Raw genomic sequence first — 19936 nt, forward strand, 5'->3', positions numbered from 1 at the left:
AATCGGTCTATTGCGATCTAGATTGTACACGCTACTGAGACAGATAAAAATATTATTTTGTGCATTTATCTCGTTACACGTTGAGGCCCACTTTGTTTTCCGGATTATCGCCCTTTGATATGGGAGCATAGAGGAGCATATGGGAGAATTTTCACATGAACAACATTGCGCTAAACACAACCATGCGTTAATATTCACCTAGCGATTACAAAAAGACAAGCAAAACAATGGTCATGTACGGTCTTCCGTCGAATGAAGACACCGCACAAGTCAGCAAAAAAACAAATGTGTGAGCTTTGATATGTTCACTTTTTTTCCCCTAAATAAAAAACCGAAAAATCTACACCGAGTTTGGACACCGAAAAAGTCACACCCTGTCCATAATGAACTCTGTCTGACAAATCCTTCCCGCATGTGTTCTTTCGTCGTAAAAAAGGGAAACAAGAAGACTGCATTTGCTTGAACATGCGGATTGCTCAAATCTACTCACAAGGCATACATTCTTGGTCGTGCGTGAGCATGTACCCGCTGGGACACTTGCACTTGCCGTACACCCTCGGTATGATGTACTTGCAGTAGCTGAATCGGTTGGCCATCTTGCACTGGAGATCGTTGAGGCAGTACTCTTCCAACTTAGCGGCTGGGAAAGGAGACAAAAACAGGAAAGAAAACCTGACGCTTCTGAGTGACGCCCGAGGAGCAGCGACGTTGGCCTCCCCGCGTCCGGCAACGCGCCTCCCGCCCTTGTGTAAAGAGGGCCCCTGCCAGGGCGCGCGTCAAGAACTTCGTGCACGCCGTCGGCAGAAGCCGTCAGCCGAGTTTTGCACATGCTGTCGTTTCGTTTGCGCGCTTCTCTCATCTTCGGGGTCAGTTATAATTACGAGGGGATACCGCGGGGGGATAAACAAGCAAGATCGGGCTACTTACGAGGCAGGCACTTGTCCAGGCGGTATGGGAGGTAGTTTTTCTGACACTCGCATAGTCCCTTGGAACCGCACTGGCTGTGAGGCACCCGCCGTGAGCATTGTTCATCCATTGCACAGCCGTAGGATAACAGAGACGCTGGAATGGAGAAGTCACGCAGGCTGGTCAGCGAAGGCCCGCGGAATGCGTAACGACCGTTCCAGTTTTTGTTTATTCGACGCTTGACAGGGACACGGTGTGCTGTTTTACCCCAAGAGTTGGCCTCGGAAATGTTAATAAAAATGGGGCATTTCTTCACACTGCTAACCCCGAACGCGTCTACGACTTCTTTTTTTTTTTCTTTTTTCTTTTTTTACGCGTTTAGCACGAGGCCGTTTTGTCTGGCACCGCGTTTTTCCACTTTTCTGAAGTCTTTAGAATTTGAAGGAGCAGAGGTAACAGTGCCGGTTTAAGCGCGGCCTGACAACAGCTGAAGATACAAAGTTTGTTGGGAATCACACTTGTTAGTTTTGTTAACCCAATTCATGGAATCTGCGAAAAGTCCTCTATATACCGTGTAATATATGTCGTATGCTGCCGAAGCCTACTCAGTTTGTTTTCGAGATTAACAACTCACGTGTTCATGCATGGCTTAGTAGGCCATTCCAGAAAAGCGCTTCGGGTCGGTATCATTTTTAAGCGATCAGGCGTATGACGCGCGCTTTGGTCGCTTTCCGAAGCGAAGAAACATGCGCGTGCCAAGCTGCGATTTTACCACGATTAGTAGTTTTTACGCGAATATCGGAGCAATATATAGGGTGTAATCACTGGCCGCCCTTGCTGTGTAAGCTGCTGCTTTGCGTATGTCGACATCAAGCTCTACCACAACAGTCATTCTACACTATCGAAGCTGATCTTTTGTGGTGCAGGAAAACTGATATTAGCCACAGCTGGTCCAAATGGCTACGTGTGAACACTCCCTATATGGTTCGTTTCACTTTACGTACGAGCTACTACAGAAACGAGCACGTTTCCCTGTACGATGCTTGCACTGTGCGCGAGCGCGTGTGCTTGGCTGGGATACTCGAAAGCGCGGATCGCGCCCTTGTAGCTTCTGCTACGCCAATACCATCTATACTCCGTTCAACCTTACGTCCGGATGGAGCGGACGCCTACGAGCTATTCCAGCCAATCCCGCTCTGTGGACGTAGCTCGTGATACGCTTTCCGCGCGTCGCTGGGCCTCCTCTCCAAGGTCACGTGACGATGAACACGGCCTTGGTTTGGCTCCGATGGCTCGTAACATCCGCTGCGCTCGGACGTAATGCCCGAAACGTGAGCACTAGTGGAGTCACGCAGCCCCCGCCGCCTATAGTTCACGTCAGCGTCGCCGCCAATGCTTCTCGCAGTTTCTGACAACGAGAAGCGACGCTATAGGACGCGGAACCGCCGAGAGGGACGCGTCCATCTTGGCGGTTCCGCGTCCTAGCGTCGCGCTCTAAAAAAAAAGGGAGGGGGGGTTGTCCCATACAATTCACCCCAAAGCTTTAGTTCGGCGTATGTACGGTGCACTGAAGTCGAACAGACGGCCCCAACGTTTAGGAGGGGCTTGATAACGGTGGGGAGATATACCTCATTAAAACAGCTGAAGTATCAATATCTACAGAAAGTTTTCTTGGCCCTACTGCAGAAAGAGTGCAGTGGGGGCCAAGCAAACCCCGATTACTTTTTTTTTTAGTAACACGTACCTTAGTTATTTTAATAAGTTGTACTACTCCGCTATCAAGCCGCTCGTGAAAGTTAATGCCATTGGTTCGACGTCAGCGCACTCAGCGTCGAACTGAAGTTTTGGGGTGTCTTATATGGGACAAAGGGTGTAAGAATGTATACCGTTTTTTTTTTGTTTTTTTTTCTAAGAGTGCGCGTTTGCCGCTTTGCGGCAACTCTCTTCGACCTTCAGCGTGTTTTCCGCTCGGGCCGGCCGGCTCGGGGATCCACTAATGATGACGTCAAATGCACGGCCCTTGTCTTCTAGGTAGCACTGGCTACGCTCGCACATAAGCGCGCGGGTGGAAACTACGGGAGGGGAGGAGATGAAAGCGCGCGGGGACGTCTGCAGAGCGCCGAGCTCCAGTTGGAATTAGTGGGTAGACGCAAAACTATAGCTGTAATTTATCTCTACTCACTGTCGAACGCGTTCGAACGCCGAACGCCATCGTCCGGCGTTTGGAGTGCGCGTTCGAACAGCACTGAGTAGACATACAGCTAGCTTTGCGTCTGTCCACTAATCCTTTCAGTCAGAGCTCGGCGCTCTCGCGTCTCCACGCCGCTCTCGTATCCTCCTCTCCCTTAGTTTCCACCCGCATTCGGCGCTTCAGGCAGGCGCCACCTTCAGAGTTCGTGCGTATGACGCGTGTTTTCCTCGCTTTCGGAAGCTACGATCCCGCGCGTGCTGGGCTGTGGAGATCGCACGATGGGCTGTGGATTTGTAAACATTAGAAAGGTGCATGCTTACGTTGCATTACGTTACGGCGCTTACGTCTGCTCACGACGCTGAGTCACGTGTTGCGTACGAAGCGCGGTAACCAATTCAAGGCGTAGCTTTGCACGTGACATACGAAGCGCAGACGTCCCGGTAACTCCCTTTCGCATCATGACGTAATATAAGAAAACGAAGCAAACGCTCCTGTAGTGACGATGGCAAGCAAGGCGACTTGCAGCCACCGCCATGTCTCTGCTTCTGTGGACAAGCCCGCCCGCGCAATTGCAAGCTTGCCGAAGCTATGTTCAAGCGGCACCTGCTTGCACACATGGGGCTCCAGTCGGAGCATCATATGCTCGCAATTGTCTATCAACAGTCCTTTAGAATAAGGCGTCTGTTTCCCGCAAATAAAGCGGGTGGACGATTTTACTGTCTGCAAAAAGTATGTCCAGCGGCCCGTTCTTCGGCAAGTAAGGGAAAGGCGCGCCGAAGGCACCGACATTTAAAGTGGCAGCTGCCGGAAGCCGTTGTGAGGAACGTTGCTCAGCAAAGGTGAAGATTGCGCAGGCGCAACTTTAATTCGCGCCGGCACTCAATGTGCGCTAGCTCACCAGGACCCCTAGCTTGAAAACATTGTCCCAGAAAATCCTCCCGAGCATAAGAAGCATGGCGCGCACTCAACAGCCATCTCTCAGACTACACAACACCGCCAAAGCTGCATGCAGGCGCGACTGTTTGAACCTAAGAAAAACAAGTTTTCTACCTGGTAAAGACAAAACAATTTTCGTCATAAATTAAAAAAAAGGCTTTCTTTGACTAATGCTTATCCAACAATCAGAGCTGTACAAAATAATTATTTTGTAATTACATTACATTACTAATTACCTTGCCTAAACGGCTAAGATGCAATAAAATTACAGAACAAATTACCACGGCAAAAATAGTTAATTACAATTCGAAATTATTTTAAAAAGTAATGAAAATACCTATAAATTACTTTTAATTTCGGTATCCAAAAAGATGCACTAGTTTCCTTCTACCCATAATTTTATTTACAGACAACAAAAAGTTTGCCTGCTTTATTTTCTCCTCTCCAATATAGAGCCACGAACAAAAGAAAAAGCTTCATGCGGTGTTCTGTATTTTTGATTTTATATTCCTTGCGCCCCCTTATGTAATGCCCATTGGGCCTTTAAGGGTTGAATAAATGAAAAAGTCAATGGCTAACGTCTCCCTTATTTCCCCTTGCGACTAAAAATGTAAACACCTGCCAGTTGTTACACACTTATGAATTTTTTTTTTTTTAAGTCATTCAGAACTTGACTAATCCTCTCTTGAACGGTACATCCTGATCAGTGAAGAGAATGTGGAGGAGTCTGTTGGTGGTATTCGGGAGTACAACCCGCTTCAGGCCAGTGCCCAGCTCTGCTAGGGCCTTTCCTATTCTATGGCACCCGTACACAATCAGCGATGCATTCTAGCTTTATTGTGTCAACCTTTCGATCCGGAATTCCTCGCTAGTTCGTAGCTTTCGCTAAAAAGGGTCAATCAGCTTGTTTGCCCCTACGTCACATATTTTTGGAGAAACCCTGGCACCGTAAGCACCTGTGGGCTTAGGATAAAGTAGCTTCTGCTCGAGGCTGATTTTATACCTAGCCTCTACAAGACACAAGACTGGGCTGAGCCTTTGTGACGGGTCCCCTTACCATAATAACCTAAGAAGCACAAAAAAAAAAAATGCTGTGTTTTTTTTTTACCAAAATCTTTTTTTTTTTTTTTATAGAAGCATAGTATTCTCTTGTTTTGAGTGCTCGCGCTCCAGCAATTCGACACTTCCCCTAAAAGGTTTTTGGTATTTAAGACGTGTCCCTGAATAAGTCACCAAATGCATTTCTTTTATTTCTTTTTGTTTTCTTTTACTCTTTGCCCGGGAATTAATTTATATATATATATATATATATATATATATATATATATATATATATATATATATATATATATATTCTTTTTGTTTTCTTTTACTCTTTGCCCGGGAATTAATTTATATATATATATATATATATATATAGAGAGAGAGAGAGAGAGAGAGAGCAGGGGATGGGCAGTATTTGAAATACGTATTTCAAATACTTTGTGTATTTTGCATTTGTATTTAATTCCAAATTGGGTAATGTATTTGACGTGTGTATTTAAATACTGAAACGTGGGTATTTCAAATACAGTTATAATTAAATATAATTTTGTGGGCGAAAATACATCCCTCAAATTTATTGTCACTGTCCAGAGCAGGAAGAAAACTACGTTCTGCACCGAATGCAGTGTCTCTCAATCAAGCACAAGCGTTTAGTGACTTTGTGATTAAGGTGCTAGTCCAGGGTAAGAATAGTGACGAAATTGACGTTCACTGGCAGACTGGCTAAATAAGTGCCTGTGACAACTTGTGATGCTTTCCAGCCTGATTTCCATTCATATTTTTGCCTGGAACATTCTAAATGCGCGGGTCGTCCAGATTTTCGTAACTGGTGCGAGTTGCAACTATAAAAAATTCTCTAGCTAGTGCTGCGCCTCTTGGTCGTCTCGGTTCTTTCTTGGTCTATAACAAAATGTAATCGACAAAAAAAGCTGCGATAATATCATCTTCTTTTAGAAAAAAATTTTTTTTTTCTGCTTCTTTCACCTTATTTGATTCTGCCTTAAAAGCTACTTACTTTTTTGTAGTCCAACTTCTAAGGTTGACCCATTTTATTTGAGAATTCCAGCCAGGTTATCTGCTTCTCAGTCACCGTTTTTGAGAGTCACCCTTTTTGTTAGTCATCTTTTTGCGAGCACTTCGAAAATGGTAATAGTCTTCATTTTCTTTTTTTCCTGTTTTTACCCGAGCAGGACGCATCTTATCTCAAACAGATATTTTTACAAATAAAACATAATGGCGGCTGACGTAGACTTGATATTCTGGGCTTGAGGAGAGAGTGAAACTCGTGAGCGGGGCTGTAGTGTGGCTTACTTTGTACTCTACTCTACACTGCCCGTGGCGTCAGCGGACGTCTATTTGGAAAACACCGGAGTAAACTGCAGTCGTTCCGTGCCCCGTGCGTTTTTGAACGGCATTTTGAAATGTGCACACTGCAAACGTGCGTTTACATTTCCTTGTTTTAACCAACGTTCTAATTAATTGTTGTTATGAGTGTCCTGGTGTTTTTTTCTCTCTCGATTACTTATAGTTATATGTTGGAAACTCATTCACCAACGTCTCAACCGAGGCTCGGCCTGTTCAGAACCAAAGAAAGAATATCGAGCCAAACCTTATTTATTATTTAATTATCGCCTTACTGTTGCCAACTCTACTAAAACTCTCGAATATAAGGCAACGGCTGTAACGATGAAGCTTTGCTCTATCTTCGAGCTAAATAGTACTTCCATTGCTTTGCTGAAAAAACTCAATGCAGAGAATTAAATATTTGTGAGGCACAATATGGCACTCCTATCCAGTGCCTCAGTTCAAAAGGTGTTCAGCGTAGCAGTCGACAGCTTCAGTAAGACATGACGCAAACTGTCTGACGAGACTTTCGAGAGCCAGCTCTTGCTAAAAATACTCAAGGTCAATAAATGGAACAGGTGGCAACAATAAGAACTTGAATAACCTTCTTCCCTTTGTTTCTTAGTGAGGAAAATATTGTTGAAAGTAACACCACGAAAGTAAAGGATTACTTTTGGGGATAACAGTCACTTACTTTTATGAGAGGGTAATTGTAATTGTAAAAAATTACAATTAAGCCTTGAGTAATTGTAAATGTAGTTCCTTACTATTTTTCAGTAACGTGTACAAGACTGCACTGATATGAGACGGTTAGCACAAAATAGCCAGCGGAAGCCCACTCTTTCGCTACATGCTCGCGGTTTTTTTTCTTCTTTAGCATACTGCTTCTAACCAATAGCGTAATAGCTCAAGCTTCTCTAAAACAGTCGACTGATAATTCCTCTTTAGTTTCATATCCTCTTTGCGTGTGCCTTTGGATTCGCTGAGATACCTTCTTATACGATCCCGCCAACGTTAATCCTAGCCACGCGCTGGGGCTGGCAAGGTAGAAAACGCGAGCTGAGCTCCAGGCATTGTAAGAGTTGGGCTATTCTCATCACCGCAATGGTTGGACACGAGTCAATACCTGAGTGTCCGCGGAGGCATTGATAGTTACGAGCCGAAGCCGAGTGCTCACGCAGTTCTCGTGTCCAATTCATGAGCCACGCTCGACTATCGTCAAGCGGGTGGTTTCGATCCCACAATTACGTCATCAAGCTTTGCGAAGACAAGACTGAAAGAAATAGTTCCTTTTTATCCTTTCAATCTCACCGCGACGAAGAAGCTTCTAATTCAGTGGCGGTCTGTGCGAGTTTACTTGGGCCAGATTAGGACCTGTACGCCTCTGCAAAGTTATGAACATTCCAACCCGATATCGGTTCATGACTTCGTATGCTCGTACGCGACGGCACTGATCAAGAAGCTTCTTGGTAACGATAACTCCGAGTATACCAATGCGGACTTTCTCTTTTAGAGGGCAGCTCTTAGGCGCCCGTTACCGGCTTGAGCGGCGTCGCTGTCGGCGTAGGCGTAACCGCGCTGTGCATTATGGGGAACGTCCCATAATACACCACACCGAAACGTCACGCGACGCTTCGGCGCGGTGCCGAAACGTCACCGTGACGTTTCGGTGGAAGTAACGTGCGGAAACGTTACTGTGACTTCACCGAAACGACACGTGACGTTTCGGCACCGCGCCGAAACGCCGCGTGACGACGCGCGTTTCGCGCGTGAAAGAAGGAGGACGGAGGGGGAGAGGGTGCGAATGGGGAGGAGGGGCATACCGTCCCCTCAACCGTACCCTCTCCTTCACGTCTTTCATTTTTTATTCTCTCCTTCGAAAAACCTGATGGCGTAGTCGTGAGTTCCGCTGTTGACGTGGGGCACCCTTGGTGACGATATTCAGATGAAACTCGTACAGCGAACACGAGCGCTGCGTAACACTCGGCTTGGGCTCGTGACAATCAATGCCTCGAGAAGTATTCGGATAGCGGCTCGAGTCCAGTGGCTGCAATGACGGGAATAGCAGAGCCCTTACAATGTCTGGAAATCAGCGCGTGCCACGTGCTTTGCCAGCCCCAGCCCGTGACTATGATGAACATTAGCAACATATAATTGGCATCAGGTCGTGGGTCCGCTCGTTCTGGCTTCAAGCTAAAAGGTTGAACGCTGCTCTTTTTTTTTTCAATTTGTTTTGCGACTGCCATTGCGAGAAGAGAAAAGAACTAACGGGTGTTTTATTGGTAATGAACATCAAGGATTAACCCTACACTCTAAAAAAAAAGGGTATCACCTTACACCCTTTTGTCGCATATAATACACCCCAAAACTTCATTTCGACGTACAGCGCCCTATAGTCGAACAGACGGCACCAAATTTTACCAGGGGCTTGATAACGGTGCGATATAACTTATTAAATTGCTAAAGTACGTATCAAAGCCCAAAGAAAGAAAACTTTTTCAGTACGGCCAAGAAAACTCCGATAATCTTTTTTGTAGTCAATAATACGTACATCAGCTATCTTAATAAGTTGTACCACACGGCTATCAAGACCCTCGTAAACTTTGGGGCCGCCTGTTCGACTATAGGGCGCTGTACGTCGAATTGAGGTTTTCGGTTGTATTATATGGGACAAAGGGTGTAATAATACCCCTTTTTGCCTGAGAGTGTAGTCATTATTTATTGAAAATACAGAAATGGTAGCACCGCCCCTTTAAGCTGATGAAAGCTGCGAAGGCTATAAGCGCGACCCGACACGAGCTCCTTGCTTTGAATTGTGCAGCCTCGGTGACTCAGAATCGAAGCGTCGGCCTAGGAATTCCCAGGTGCGGGTTCAAATCCCGGTCGATGGGCCCGCAATCTGACGGCGGCTGATTGCGGAAAAGGCGCCGTGTAAACAAGACTTCGGTTGCATATGAAGACACTTCTAGGTAATCGAAATTAATACTCAATCCTTCGTTGGGGCGTGCCAGGTGCCCTTCGGTGGTTCGGCACATAAAACCCCCAAATTTGACTTTGCTTTGAAACGTGCCTTTCCAGTCTGCGTTTTACTTGAAAGGAACCCCGCGATAAAGTTTGGACGGGCTAGACGTTTGCACTCGAACTAATCACATAGAACGTAGTAACTTGGATATTAAAAAGAAAAATAGGGAAAGAAGAAAGATGCCGTTGTTTTGTGAGTTTTGCGCAAACTAAAATAAAAAAAAGAAGAAAAAATCAACTTTCAGCCCTACCACTCAGGTGAAGAAGGAAGAGCAACGGAGCTGGTACTATGTGCCGCCATCGCTCATAGATGGCGGTAGCTATCCAGAGGGTTCAGTCGAGATTTATTTGTCCATAAACACGAAACTGGGGAAACTAGCCCTTAACAGCTCCATTGTAAAAAAAAAAAAAAAAAAAAAAAAAAAAAATAACGAAATACGTTATTCGTTACTTGACAATAAAAGAAACGCGCTACCAATCTACCTCAAAATAAAAGGAACGCGTTACTGTAACCGTTAACGTTAAAAAGTAACGCGCGCTATTTTGCATAACTTTTTATTTATGAGTTAAAATGTTTTATTGTTTCGACGTCACAAGTGTGCCTAAGCGCCATATTTGCAAAAACATATCATGTCCATGTAGAAGCGTCGTAATTACCACATCTTCTTTACGGTTCCATCCGAATACTCACGAGGAAGAAAGCAGAGTAAAACGTGAAAAACGCAAAAATTCGTATAATTTGGCGCCTAAATACACGAACATATCTTAAGTGCAATTTTTTTTAAGTTTTAGGAAGATGTAACGTAACTACGTCACCCGTTACTTGAATTAAGTACCTTAAGTACATTACGCGTTAGAGTTTTGAAAACGTAAGCAGTACGTTACTACGTTACCGAAAAAAAAAAAAAGCAACGGGCCGTTACTTGTAACGCGTTACAGCCACCAATGCAAAGGGCCCTTACCACTTGATCTGCATCGCCATTGGAGCGTGCGATCTCGATGCTCCGAAAAACTGAGGGAGAAGAGGAGACGTCAGAACGTCGAGCTCTGATTGGAACGAATAGTGGGTAGACCTAAAGCGAGCTGCCTTTGTCTCCACTGCACTCGTCGAACACGTTAGAACGCGGAACGCCGACGTCCGGTGTTGGCTCTCGCATTCGACCGCGTTCGACGAGTGCAGTAAGTCTCCCCACTAATCGTTCCAATCGGAGCTCGGCGTTCTGACGTCTCCTCTTCTCCCTCAGTGTTTCGGAGCATTGGCAAAATCGGCGTCCAAGAGTGTCACTGTGGTTAATGTTCCACAATTGGCCAAGTACTCACTTTGACGTCTTGAGTATGGCGAATTCTACTTTTACTAATGGAGATAAGAGGGATCCGAGATTCGTCACCTTCGACGGTTGGTTTAAGGACGCGATGACTCCAAGCAAGGGTTTCTTGGGAGCGGTGACGTCACACTTACGGGGTCAATTGATACTCCTGGTCGTGACGTCACGGATAGGAACCTTAAGAGGGGGCCACCGAAACATCTCGTCGCTAATACAAAGCATCCACATGTCGTCATCAGCACGAGATATGGGGGAAGCAATTAACTTACTGTCTCCCATGAACAACTGTTTTGACAGTGCGAAATAAATCTGGTGAATGTTCGCTGCCAGCACGCGTGCTTGACAACAGAGCACACGACTATAGCCGCCAGTGAATCCTCTTTATTCTTGGGGTCAACTTTCTGTGACACTGCAGTCAAGAGTTTGTGCCCCTGATGTGCGAGCAGTGAGTGTAAGCATTGGACCAGTGCACGCGAACGAAACTTTGGCCAGCCGCCAGAGCGTCCTGTACAAGGTTTGGAATAAATCAATCTCACCAAGGGTTCGGCACATGCGTGAAGCCGCCCTAACTTTAGTTCACAAAAGCAGGCGGCAGTGCCCGAGACGGCTCTTGCTGCCCCGCAGGCGGCAGTGCCCGAGACGGCTCTTGCTGTCTCGTGCTCTGCACGTGCAGAGTTCCAGCGAGGTTCGGACACGTGCAGAAAGACTAAAGTTCCCTCAATGCATTGCGGCAACGGTGGCGTAATCAAACTGCTGGTTAGATCGGTCTCTTCTGGAGAGCTTTAAAACCAACAGAAGGTAACCTGCTGAAAACGTGAGACGTCAAAGCTAGACGCCAAAGCTAGATGCAAAAGCGTAACAATAGAGAAAAAAATATGAATATGCCAGGTTTAGAGGAAACCCCACTTTAGCGTATTCTCCGCAAAATCTGGCGGGTTTATTTGCTTATCTCATGATAAGTGATTACGTGACCAGTCACAGCCAATGACCTTCCGTGTCAAAAAACATATTCTTCTAAACGCTGCATATATCACTGCACCAAGAATCACCAACCTAAAAACGAATTCTACGATTGGTTTGTCAGTTCTTATGGTCAATGTATACTCTTAGGAATTTGTTAACGTTCAGTGGTGCTCTCACATTACCAGCGAAGCGTGCACCCGCAGTAACAAAAAAAAACTCAGTCGCCTCATGCAGTGCACGGGACAATTGAAGATTAATGCCTGTCGTCTTTGCTCTGGTTTATACTATATGGATTGCACGGACGTCACACCAGCGGCCTTTGTGAAAAACTTGCTGCTGCCGGCTTACCTTCTGAAGCGAGCGTTTCGCCCCACCGAATTTGTTTTTCTATAAAAAAACCATTAGTAATTACCAAAATTTACCATTTGTACGGTACCATGACGTCAAGTGCAAGCCATGTATTCGTGGGGGAAATGAGGCTTTTGGCTGGTGCCACTTGCAGGGTTCGTCACTACGGCACGCGCTTTAGTCGCTTTCCGAAGCGACTAAAGCACCGAATATCGCATGCTGGGCTGGGGATTCTCCAGGATTTCCCGTGCGTCTGCTCGCCGAAGCTGGTCAGTGTGCTAAAATTAATCTGTTTGGCTACAAACACGAAGCGGTCAGAGCAGGAGCATATCACAGGTAACAGAGATGTTGACGTGCGTTAAGAAAATTAGCATGTTGATTTTTAAAAGTTCCGAAGTGGAACGCAACAATTTTTATTTGAGGGCACTCGCTTTTTTCGTTAACACTGCACGATGCAAGAACACGCCCGCCAGAACCATGCGGTAACAGTAGCACCAGGGCCGATATAGTCCCGGCCACCGCCTCCGTCGCCGTCCCCGCTCCACTGGTTCTTCACTCGTCCGCCAGAGGGCGAGCGGCGGGCTGCAGTTGCGAATACATGACTTGAACTGACGCCACATGCACCTGCCATTGTGGTGGTTATGCTGCTGGGTGCGTTCCTCACGCAGGACACATTTCTCACCACTACTTTTGCTTTTTTTTTTCGGTAAGAAGAATTCGAAATGCCCTCCATCATGGTGCTAAGACGTTCCGTGGAAACCATGTCTCTGACATTGAAATAAATATTGTACATCCAATAGAATGCTTGGCACATCTATTTTGCGTCTTCTATACATCTTTCTATTAATTACAAATCCACAGCTTTATGTGCAATCTCCACAGGCGAGCACGAGCGTGTTCGTGGCTTCGGAAATCGAGCAGAGCACGCGCAATACGCACGACCGCGGAAAATGGCACCGCTCTGCAGGTCTTTTCTGGAATGGTTTATTGGCGACGTGAGCGATCCGAAACGTCGCTGTGGTCGGCCCTCTGCAATCGACCGAATGCTGACTATGATGTCAGCAAAGGATTTCTCAACGACGGAAACAAGAGAAATGTAAGAACTTCAATTTTGATGCTGTTGCCAGTGTTGCTGTCAGAACGCAATCATTTCAAGCTTCCAGCATGCGCCTTACAAACACCATCGAACTTGTTGTTTGCAAGGTAATGACGTCACGAGAGCGAACCATACGAGGGCACCACCGAAACATCTCGCCGCTAATAGACGTTTGCAAACATGGGTTCTCGACTGAAGCCCCACGCGTACAAGCACGTGCAGCATGCGCGTGAAAGTAGCTTTGGCAAGATTTCACTTGCACGTGCTTGCTCACACGAGCAAGAACACGGCGGAGGCCAGATGCCTTCTTTGCAATAGTCTATACTCGCGGGCAGCTTTTTCTGACATTTCAGAAGTGAATAGTGCGAGTGAGCACCTCTCATCGGTGCTCGAGGCAGTAACAGTTCTATGAACGCTTTGAAACGGAGAGATCTCTGGCACGGTGTTCAGGCCAGCGTCCTTCAGGAGAGCAGACTCTCCGAACCGTAAGAGCGCGCGCCCGGGAGCAATTGGCACGAGTCACTTTTTTAATGCGTAAGCATTAGTGCCCTGGTGCATGCACTGAGCTCGAACGGGTTAGAACACACGTATTCAAAGTTCGCAACGGGGGCACGGGATGACGCCACAGTCCCGCGTAACACCTAGCAACCGAAGATCGCCGGCGACGTCCTTCCTCGCCAATTTCGGTGCTGCGCAGTGGGGGACGGTGGGTGTATCACTGAGGCGCGTGTCAACCACCCCCTTCCCCCCGCCCCCGCCCCCCCCCCCCCCCCCCCCCCCCCCAAGTTAACGCCGCTTGACGACATCAGTCTGCGGACGATCATTAAAAACTATTAACCCACCTTGGATTAAGACACCCTTAACACGCCGCCTCGCGGCGCCACGCCGGTTGTCCAAGTTCGCCCTAGCCCCGCTGTCCCCCACTGCCCCTCGGTTCCTATACTCGGCGACAACCTTTCTTGGCAATGCAGTGGACGGTACAGGCACGAGTTCCCATGCAATCCCATTTTGAGCGCTGGATAAGGCTGTGCGCGGGCACTCCAAAACTTCCACTGCATTGCCAAGAAACGTTGTCGCCGAGTATAGGTGTTACGTCACGCGGTCGGCGTGCGGGTGTACGCTTTGAACAACTCCGGAAGCTCCTGCCCCCGGCTTTCGAGACCTGTGGACGCACGCAGGCTGCAGTTCCGTACTTCGGCCTACCACGCACTTCTTAAAGCGCAGTTATCATGTCACCGGGTCGTAAGCGCACGGTGTCGTCGCCCCTGTATGCACAACATGTATGCACAACAACGAAATGGCTCTGTCGTGTTCCGCGCACCGCGCACAGGGCCTTCGCGCACACGCTAAGTGACCTGATCTGCTTGCACCAGAGAGAAGAGGGTTTTCTGGAATGTTCACCTTGCGGAAAGGTGCTGCGCGGCTGCATATTGCTTTCTTATACACTACCGCTGCGCGAAATACTAACGCATTTCTTCGAGAATCAGCGTGGCGGCGCAGCAGCGATTTCAGCCCAGTTTTGTTTTGCTTTCTTTGTTTCTTGTTTCCTCAGTTGCGGCGTCTGGAGGGCGGAGACGCTGTCGGCTGAGGCTATTCGGGCGCGCGTCAATGGGAATTTGTACATTCCGAGCAGTGTTCGTCGTGTATTGTGTCCTCGCCGATATATCTTACACAGTTTACGCGAGTATACATAGCTTGCATGTAACGTCATTCGCGGCCATGCCAGCATTTTATGCGCCGCTAGCGTTCGGTCCGCTGTGTTAGTTTCACACCGCAGAAGTTGCAGTTCGAAGGAACCAGTACAAGTAGAAATAACCATCAGTATTAGCGGCGAGATGTTTTGGTGGCGCCCTCCTATGGTTTCCTCTCGTGACGTCATTACCTTGCGAACAACAAGTTCGACGGTGTTTGTAATTAGCATGGTAGAAGCTTAAAATCATTGCGCTCTGAAACCAACACCGCCAACACCGTCACAAGTGAAGTTCGTACATTGCTCTTATTTCTGTCGAAGAGAAAACCTTTGCTCACGTAATAGTCAGTATTCGGCCAATCGTGGAAAGCCAAACACAGCGACGCTTTTGATCGCGCACGTCGCCAATAGGAAGTATTCACTGGCGGCCATAGCTGTGTGCGCGGCTGCTGAGCGCGTGCTGATGGCGAGCTTCCACAGTTCTTCTGTAACGTGCATCCCGCACCCTCAAGGTTGCCGGTCTTAGCAGCCTATTAATGATGGCTCGTTCTGAGCATGCGCTCTAAACAGCACCCACAAATATGGCGTTTAGTGAATACTCCTTATTAGCGGCGAGATGTTTTAGTGGCGCCCTCCTATGGTTACCTTTCGTGACGTCATTACCTTGCTAAGAACAAGTTCGATGGTGTTCGTAAGGAGCATGGTGGAAGCTTGAAATCATTGCGCTCTTAAAGCAACACTACCAACACCGTCAGAATTGAAGTTTATACATTCCTCTTATTTCCGTCGATGAGAAATCCTTTGCTGACGTCATAGTCAGCATTCGGCCAATCGGGGAAGGCCGACCACAGCGACGCTTTCGATCGCGCACGTCGCCAATACCCAGCAATGGCGAGGCTTGCGAGCTATGTATAGCTACAGTATAACCAAACTTAGATTCTCGTGCATTTGGCGGCCTTTCTGAAATATAAATATCGAAAACCGGCCGCTCCAAGTCACAACAGATAGAGTGTAAAAACACCCTCGGTGGATACCTTTCAAGCACATAGAGTTGTTGTAGCGAACGTGATACGGCTGGCAGTCGCAGACGGCCCCCCTGTGCCAGCTGCAATGACTGTTGGCGATGAACAGAAGACACTCCAGCGACGACTTGCAACTTGAATCGAGTGCTAGATGCGATGGCATTATACCTGGAGCCAGAAGAATGGTCTTAGAGGTCACCCGAAAGCGTTCACCGTGCTCAGTCTTGTACACATTCCTCGATAATAGTTACCTGAGAATGAAAGTAATTGGGCGTTGCTTGAAAAGGTAACCGTTCTTTTTCCAATTACTTCATATTTTCAAAAGGAGAGATATTTCTACCGGTTCAAAAGCGGGTCTTTCGTACTGTCCATTATTCGATTGGAATCACCTATCTCAAAACTACTTATCTTGTCAACCCAGCAATTTTGGTGAACCATCCTCCTATCGGAGATTTGGTTCGAGGATTCTTTGGGAGGAAAGTTGTACAAAGGGCGCCGTTAAGAAGTGGAAGAGAAAATAGTAACGGTAATGAATATTTTAGTGCCTTCAAAGGTAATCAGATTACCCTCGTGTTTACTTTAAAATAAATGTATTCAAATGATTACAAAATTTAAAAAAATGTAATTGATTACAAGTGATTTGATTACTTGTAATGATTACCGTGCAAGTCTGGCGTGTTCTTCCGCGTCCTTGATATAAAAACAGCCGCAGTTGGCCCCGCTGCAAACCTCTCAGCGAAGACGCGCCGAGATGACAACGACGCAGACGAATGGCACAGATCGTTCGTCAGCGCTCAGACGTCAAGGAACAAGAGACTGAGTGAGCTGCGACGGCCCGTCACGCGGCAGCGCAAAAAAAGAGAAGAAAGAAAAGAGTCCTCGAGGACTTGAGTGGCTACGCTATCTTTTCATTTCCCTTGTCGGCTTGACATCCGAACATACGAGATCCCCGTTAAACAAGAGGGAGAGAAAGAAAGCAAAAGAGAGAGAAAGAGAGAAAAGAAAATGGGGGGAGCAGATGCTCCAGCAGCGGGCAGGAGCGAGGTGCCAACCAAAGCACCATGGCATCGGATATGTCAGTTAGTCAGTCAATGCCTTGATCGAATTCGGAACGAGCTTGTGAACAAGGGAGCGCAATAGTATAAAAATGACATTTATTTCCCACCGAAAATGCGTATTATTAGCTGGGAGCGTTCCTTGTCAACCCGATCTTGCTTTTTGTGGCTATGACCGATGCTGCTCAAGTTAAGCTACTCGACGTCGTCACTGTGCCTATTCAAGTCTGGGACTAGAAGGCACAGCCGGGTCCGAGATGTGCGGCTCGCGTCGCTTTCAGAGACAGCGCAATTCAAGAACGCTGCAATTTGTAACCTAGCAAGAAGCGGCCCTGCGATTAAGGCTGCCGACGAAAATAGCGGGTGCTTCCCGGCAACAGCAGCTGCTGTTGACGTCGCGAGAGCTGTCTTTGTTCGGTCGAAGGTGCGCCTTCCGCTTCTTTCAGGCGTGATTGTGCACATCTCATGTGCGTCGTGCCAAGTTTTCGGGAAGGCTAACGGAGGGTCGCGAGTGTGGAGTTGCGCAGTGGAGAGGCAGTTCGCTCGTTAGCGTTCAAGGTGGTATTCAAGCTGCTGCGGGCGCGCAGCAAACTTCCGTCCAACACCTGCTCATGATCTCTCTTTACCCTCTGCAGCATTTCTGTTAATTGCGCAGAGAGCCAATCATACTGGTCTACGAAAAAGCCAAGCGACTTACGGGGCGACACACAAGCTTTGACTCGAACACAGAACCGGTCCAGTGACAATTTGCGCGACGTTTCGCCTGCCCATTGCCCCTCCTCAGGTTTTGTCATCTAGCCGAAGTATCTTTGGCAACTCGTCGTTCGTTCGATGCGCTTTGTAGATTGCAATGGTTGACCCCCTCGCTCTAAAAAATGTCTGTGCGTCGACTTTCACGCACTACACTCGGAGGGCCAATCACCGCAACTTACGGAGGCAGCTCAGCGAATGATGACGCCGAAACATATGTTTAGACCAAAAAACGCAGTCTGAGTTGTGACATTAAGCAATGCAAAACGTCACACTTGCATTGCTTGATGTCACAACTCAGACTGCGTTTTTTGGTCTAAACATATGTTTCGGCATCGTCATTCGCTGAGCTGCCTCCGTAAGTTGCGGTGATTGGCTCTCCGAGTGTTGGTGCGTGAAAGTAGACGCACAGACTTTTTTTAGAGTGCTGCCCGATCCACAGAACACCGACCACGTGGCCATTTTGAGGGAGTTACACTTTGTAACCGTTCAGCGAATCCCCGCAGAGCACGAGTGGAGCGAATTGTTCTTCTCTTGCTCCGTTCAATGACGAGGTTGAGAAAATGATCCTGATATTTAACCTGCGTTTGGACACCCAGAATACTATAGTTTTGCTGAGTCACAAACGCTGTTTGTTTGGCTCACCTTCTGTAGAAAGCTGTCCTTCGCCCCCTCTGTGATTGGCGGCGAAACAAGACGAGCGACTATTCCTTTGAGCGCAACGTTTCCAAGAGCAGTGTTCATTCAGCGATACCATTTGTGAAGCGTTATTGTTGCGACCCCGTCATTGTCAAGGCATCTTCGGGAACGTCACTGTTAATGTTAACAAAATCTTCATCGTCCTTTTCTCTCGTGTCTAATATCGTTGGTTGTCGCCAAGCTCACTTCTGAGGACGTACAGGCTCCGACAATATGATAAACCCATTAGGCAAGGCAGTTTCGGGCGGCTGTACTGAATTCGCTTTGGCCAGGCCCGCATTGATTGAAGCGAGGAAATAAAAAAAAATAAAAAACCTGTGTTCTAAATTCTTAAACAAAAACGAAAAACAAACAAACATCTGGCCTAAGTGCACTATAGCACCGCCACATGCACTGCCTAGGCGAATGGGTCTTTTATATTGTGGGAGACTGCCCTTCAAACATTTTCCCGGTGAAGGATCGGGTCAACCTCTACGCCACCGATCCACCGGCGAGCGAAGCAAGCGGTCCAACTAAGCCCGCGGGATGTTCTCTTCTACTCGCTGAAAGTGACGGCCGAGCCTGGGACTGTCATCGGCAGTGACAGCTGAGGCCTAGTTATTGAGGAAGATAAACACTGGGCGAGAAAGAAAGAAGAACCAGAAAGCGGTCATGACACTAACCAGTGCCCTCCGTGCTGGGTCACTGGATGCAATTATTCATTTCATCCTTCAAACCGTTTGCGGATAAAAATCCCTCCTCACGTGTTTTTGTGGGATCTCCGAGTTTCCGTAGAAACAAAGTTTCCAAACAAATAAAAATGAGTTGGAAGCTGATGAGAAAGAAAAAGATAGAGGGAGAGAATCAGAGAGAAACCATACATTCCACGTCAACTCCTATATGCGTTGTCCGGCGACGACGCGTTCTCTTTTACCTTTTCGCCTTATTTTTTTTTTTTTGTCTTTGTTTGCCGTACAAATAAGGTACCGACAAGGCAAGACATAGGCACGAAAAAAACAAAGGGGCGCAAATTAGTGTAATAGTTTACTCTCTCGAGGTAGCAGGGAACAATTTGTCTGTCTAGTACATAATTTTTCGAGGTCGCGCGGCGCACCGCTCCGTTGCAGCTGGAAGTGAGCAATTTGGTTAAAGCCCGCGTATGCGCGTCGTGCTGGGCAGTTTATGTAATTCGCCTTGGAAAGGTGGACGATGTAAAAAGTACGCACCTAAAGGTCTCATCTGCAGGGCTCCCTCGATGTGACTCCACATGACGAAAGTCTACGCGAAGAGAAGAAAACGAGGCACCATGCCGCATTAGGGAAACGCCTCAGAACGTCTGTGACAGTGCGATTGAGCTGCCTTGCTCTCACCGCAAATGGCTTGTTTGCAGTGTTGTAATTGCGACGATCTTGTGACCCGAGCGCTTTGGAGCTTACCAATAGGGGAAGTCTTTCAAGCACCTCAATGAGTTCTTTACGTTCTGCTAAGTATTACTGTCACGAGCGCCTCGGGCCAGTAAATAGCGACCACTGAGACTGAAATGATCAGATCATCCACGGAAAGGACA

At 47.4% G+C, this 19936-nt stretch overlaps 1 protein-coding gene across 1 annotated transcript; it reads right to left on the bottom strand.

Moving 5' to 3' along the window:
• Positions 1-482: 482 nt before the first annotated feature.
• LOC121048410 lies at positions 483-19641 on the bottom strand. The gene is made up of 4 exons (XM_040504715.1): positions 19596-19641; positions 15899-16054; positions 928-1062; positions 483-640 (listed from the first exon to the last, which is right to left on the bottom strand). The coding sequence occupies exons 1-4, from the start codon at positions 19636-19638 to the stop codon at positions 483-485; spliced, it is 492 nt and encodes a 163-aa protein (XP_040360649.1). The 5' UTR covers positions 19639-19641.
• Positions 19642-19936: the final 295 nt, after the last annotated feature.

The sequence above is a fragment of the Ixodes scapularis genome, unplaced genomic scaffold (assembly GCF_016920785.2).
Source record: "Ixodes scapularis isolate PalLabHiFi unplaced genomic scaffold, ASM1692078v2 PGA_scaffold9__187_contigs__length_104089568, whole genome shotgun sequence".
NCBI classification, from domain to species: Eukaryota; Metazoa; Arthropoda; class Arachnida; order Ixodida; family Ixodidae; genus Ixodes; species Ixodes scapularis.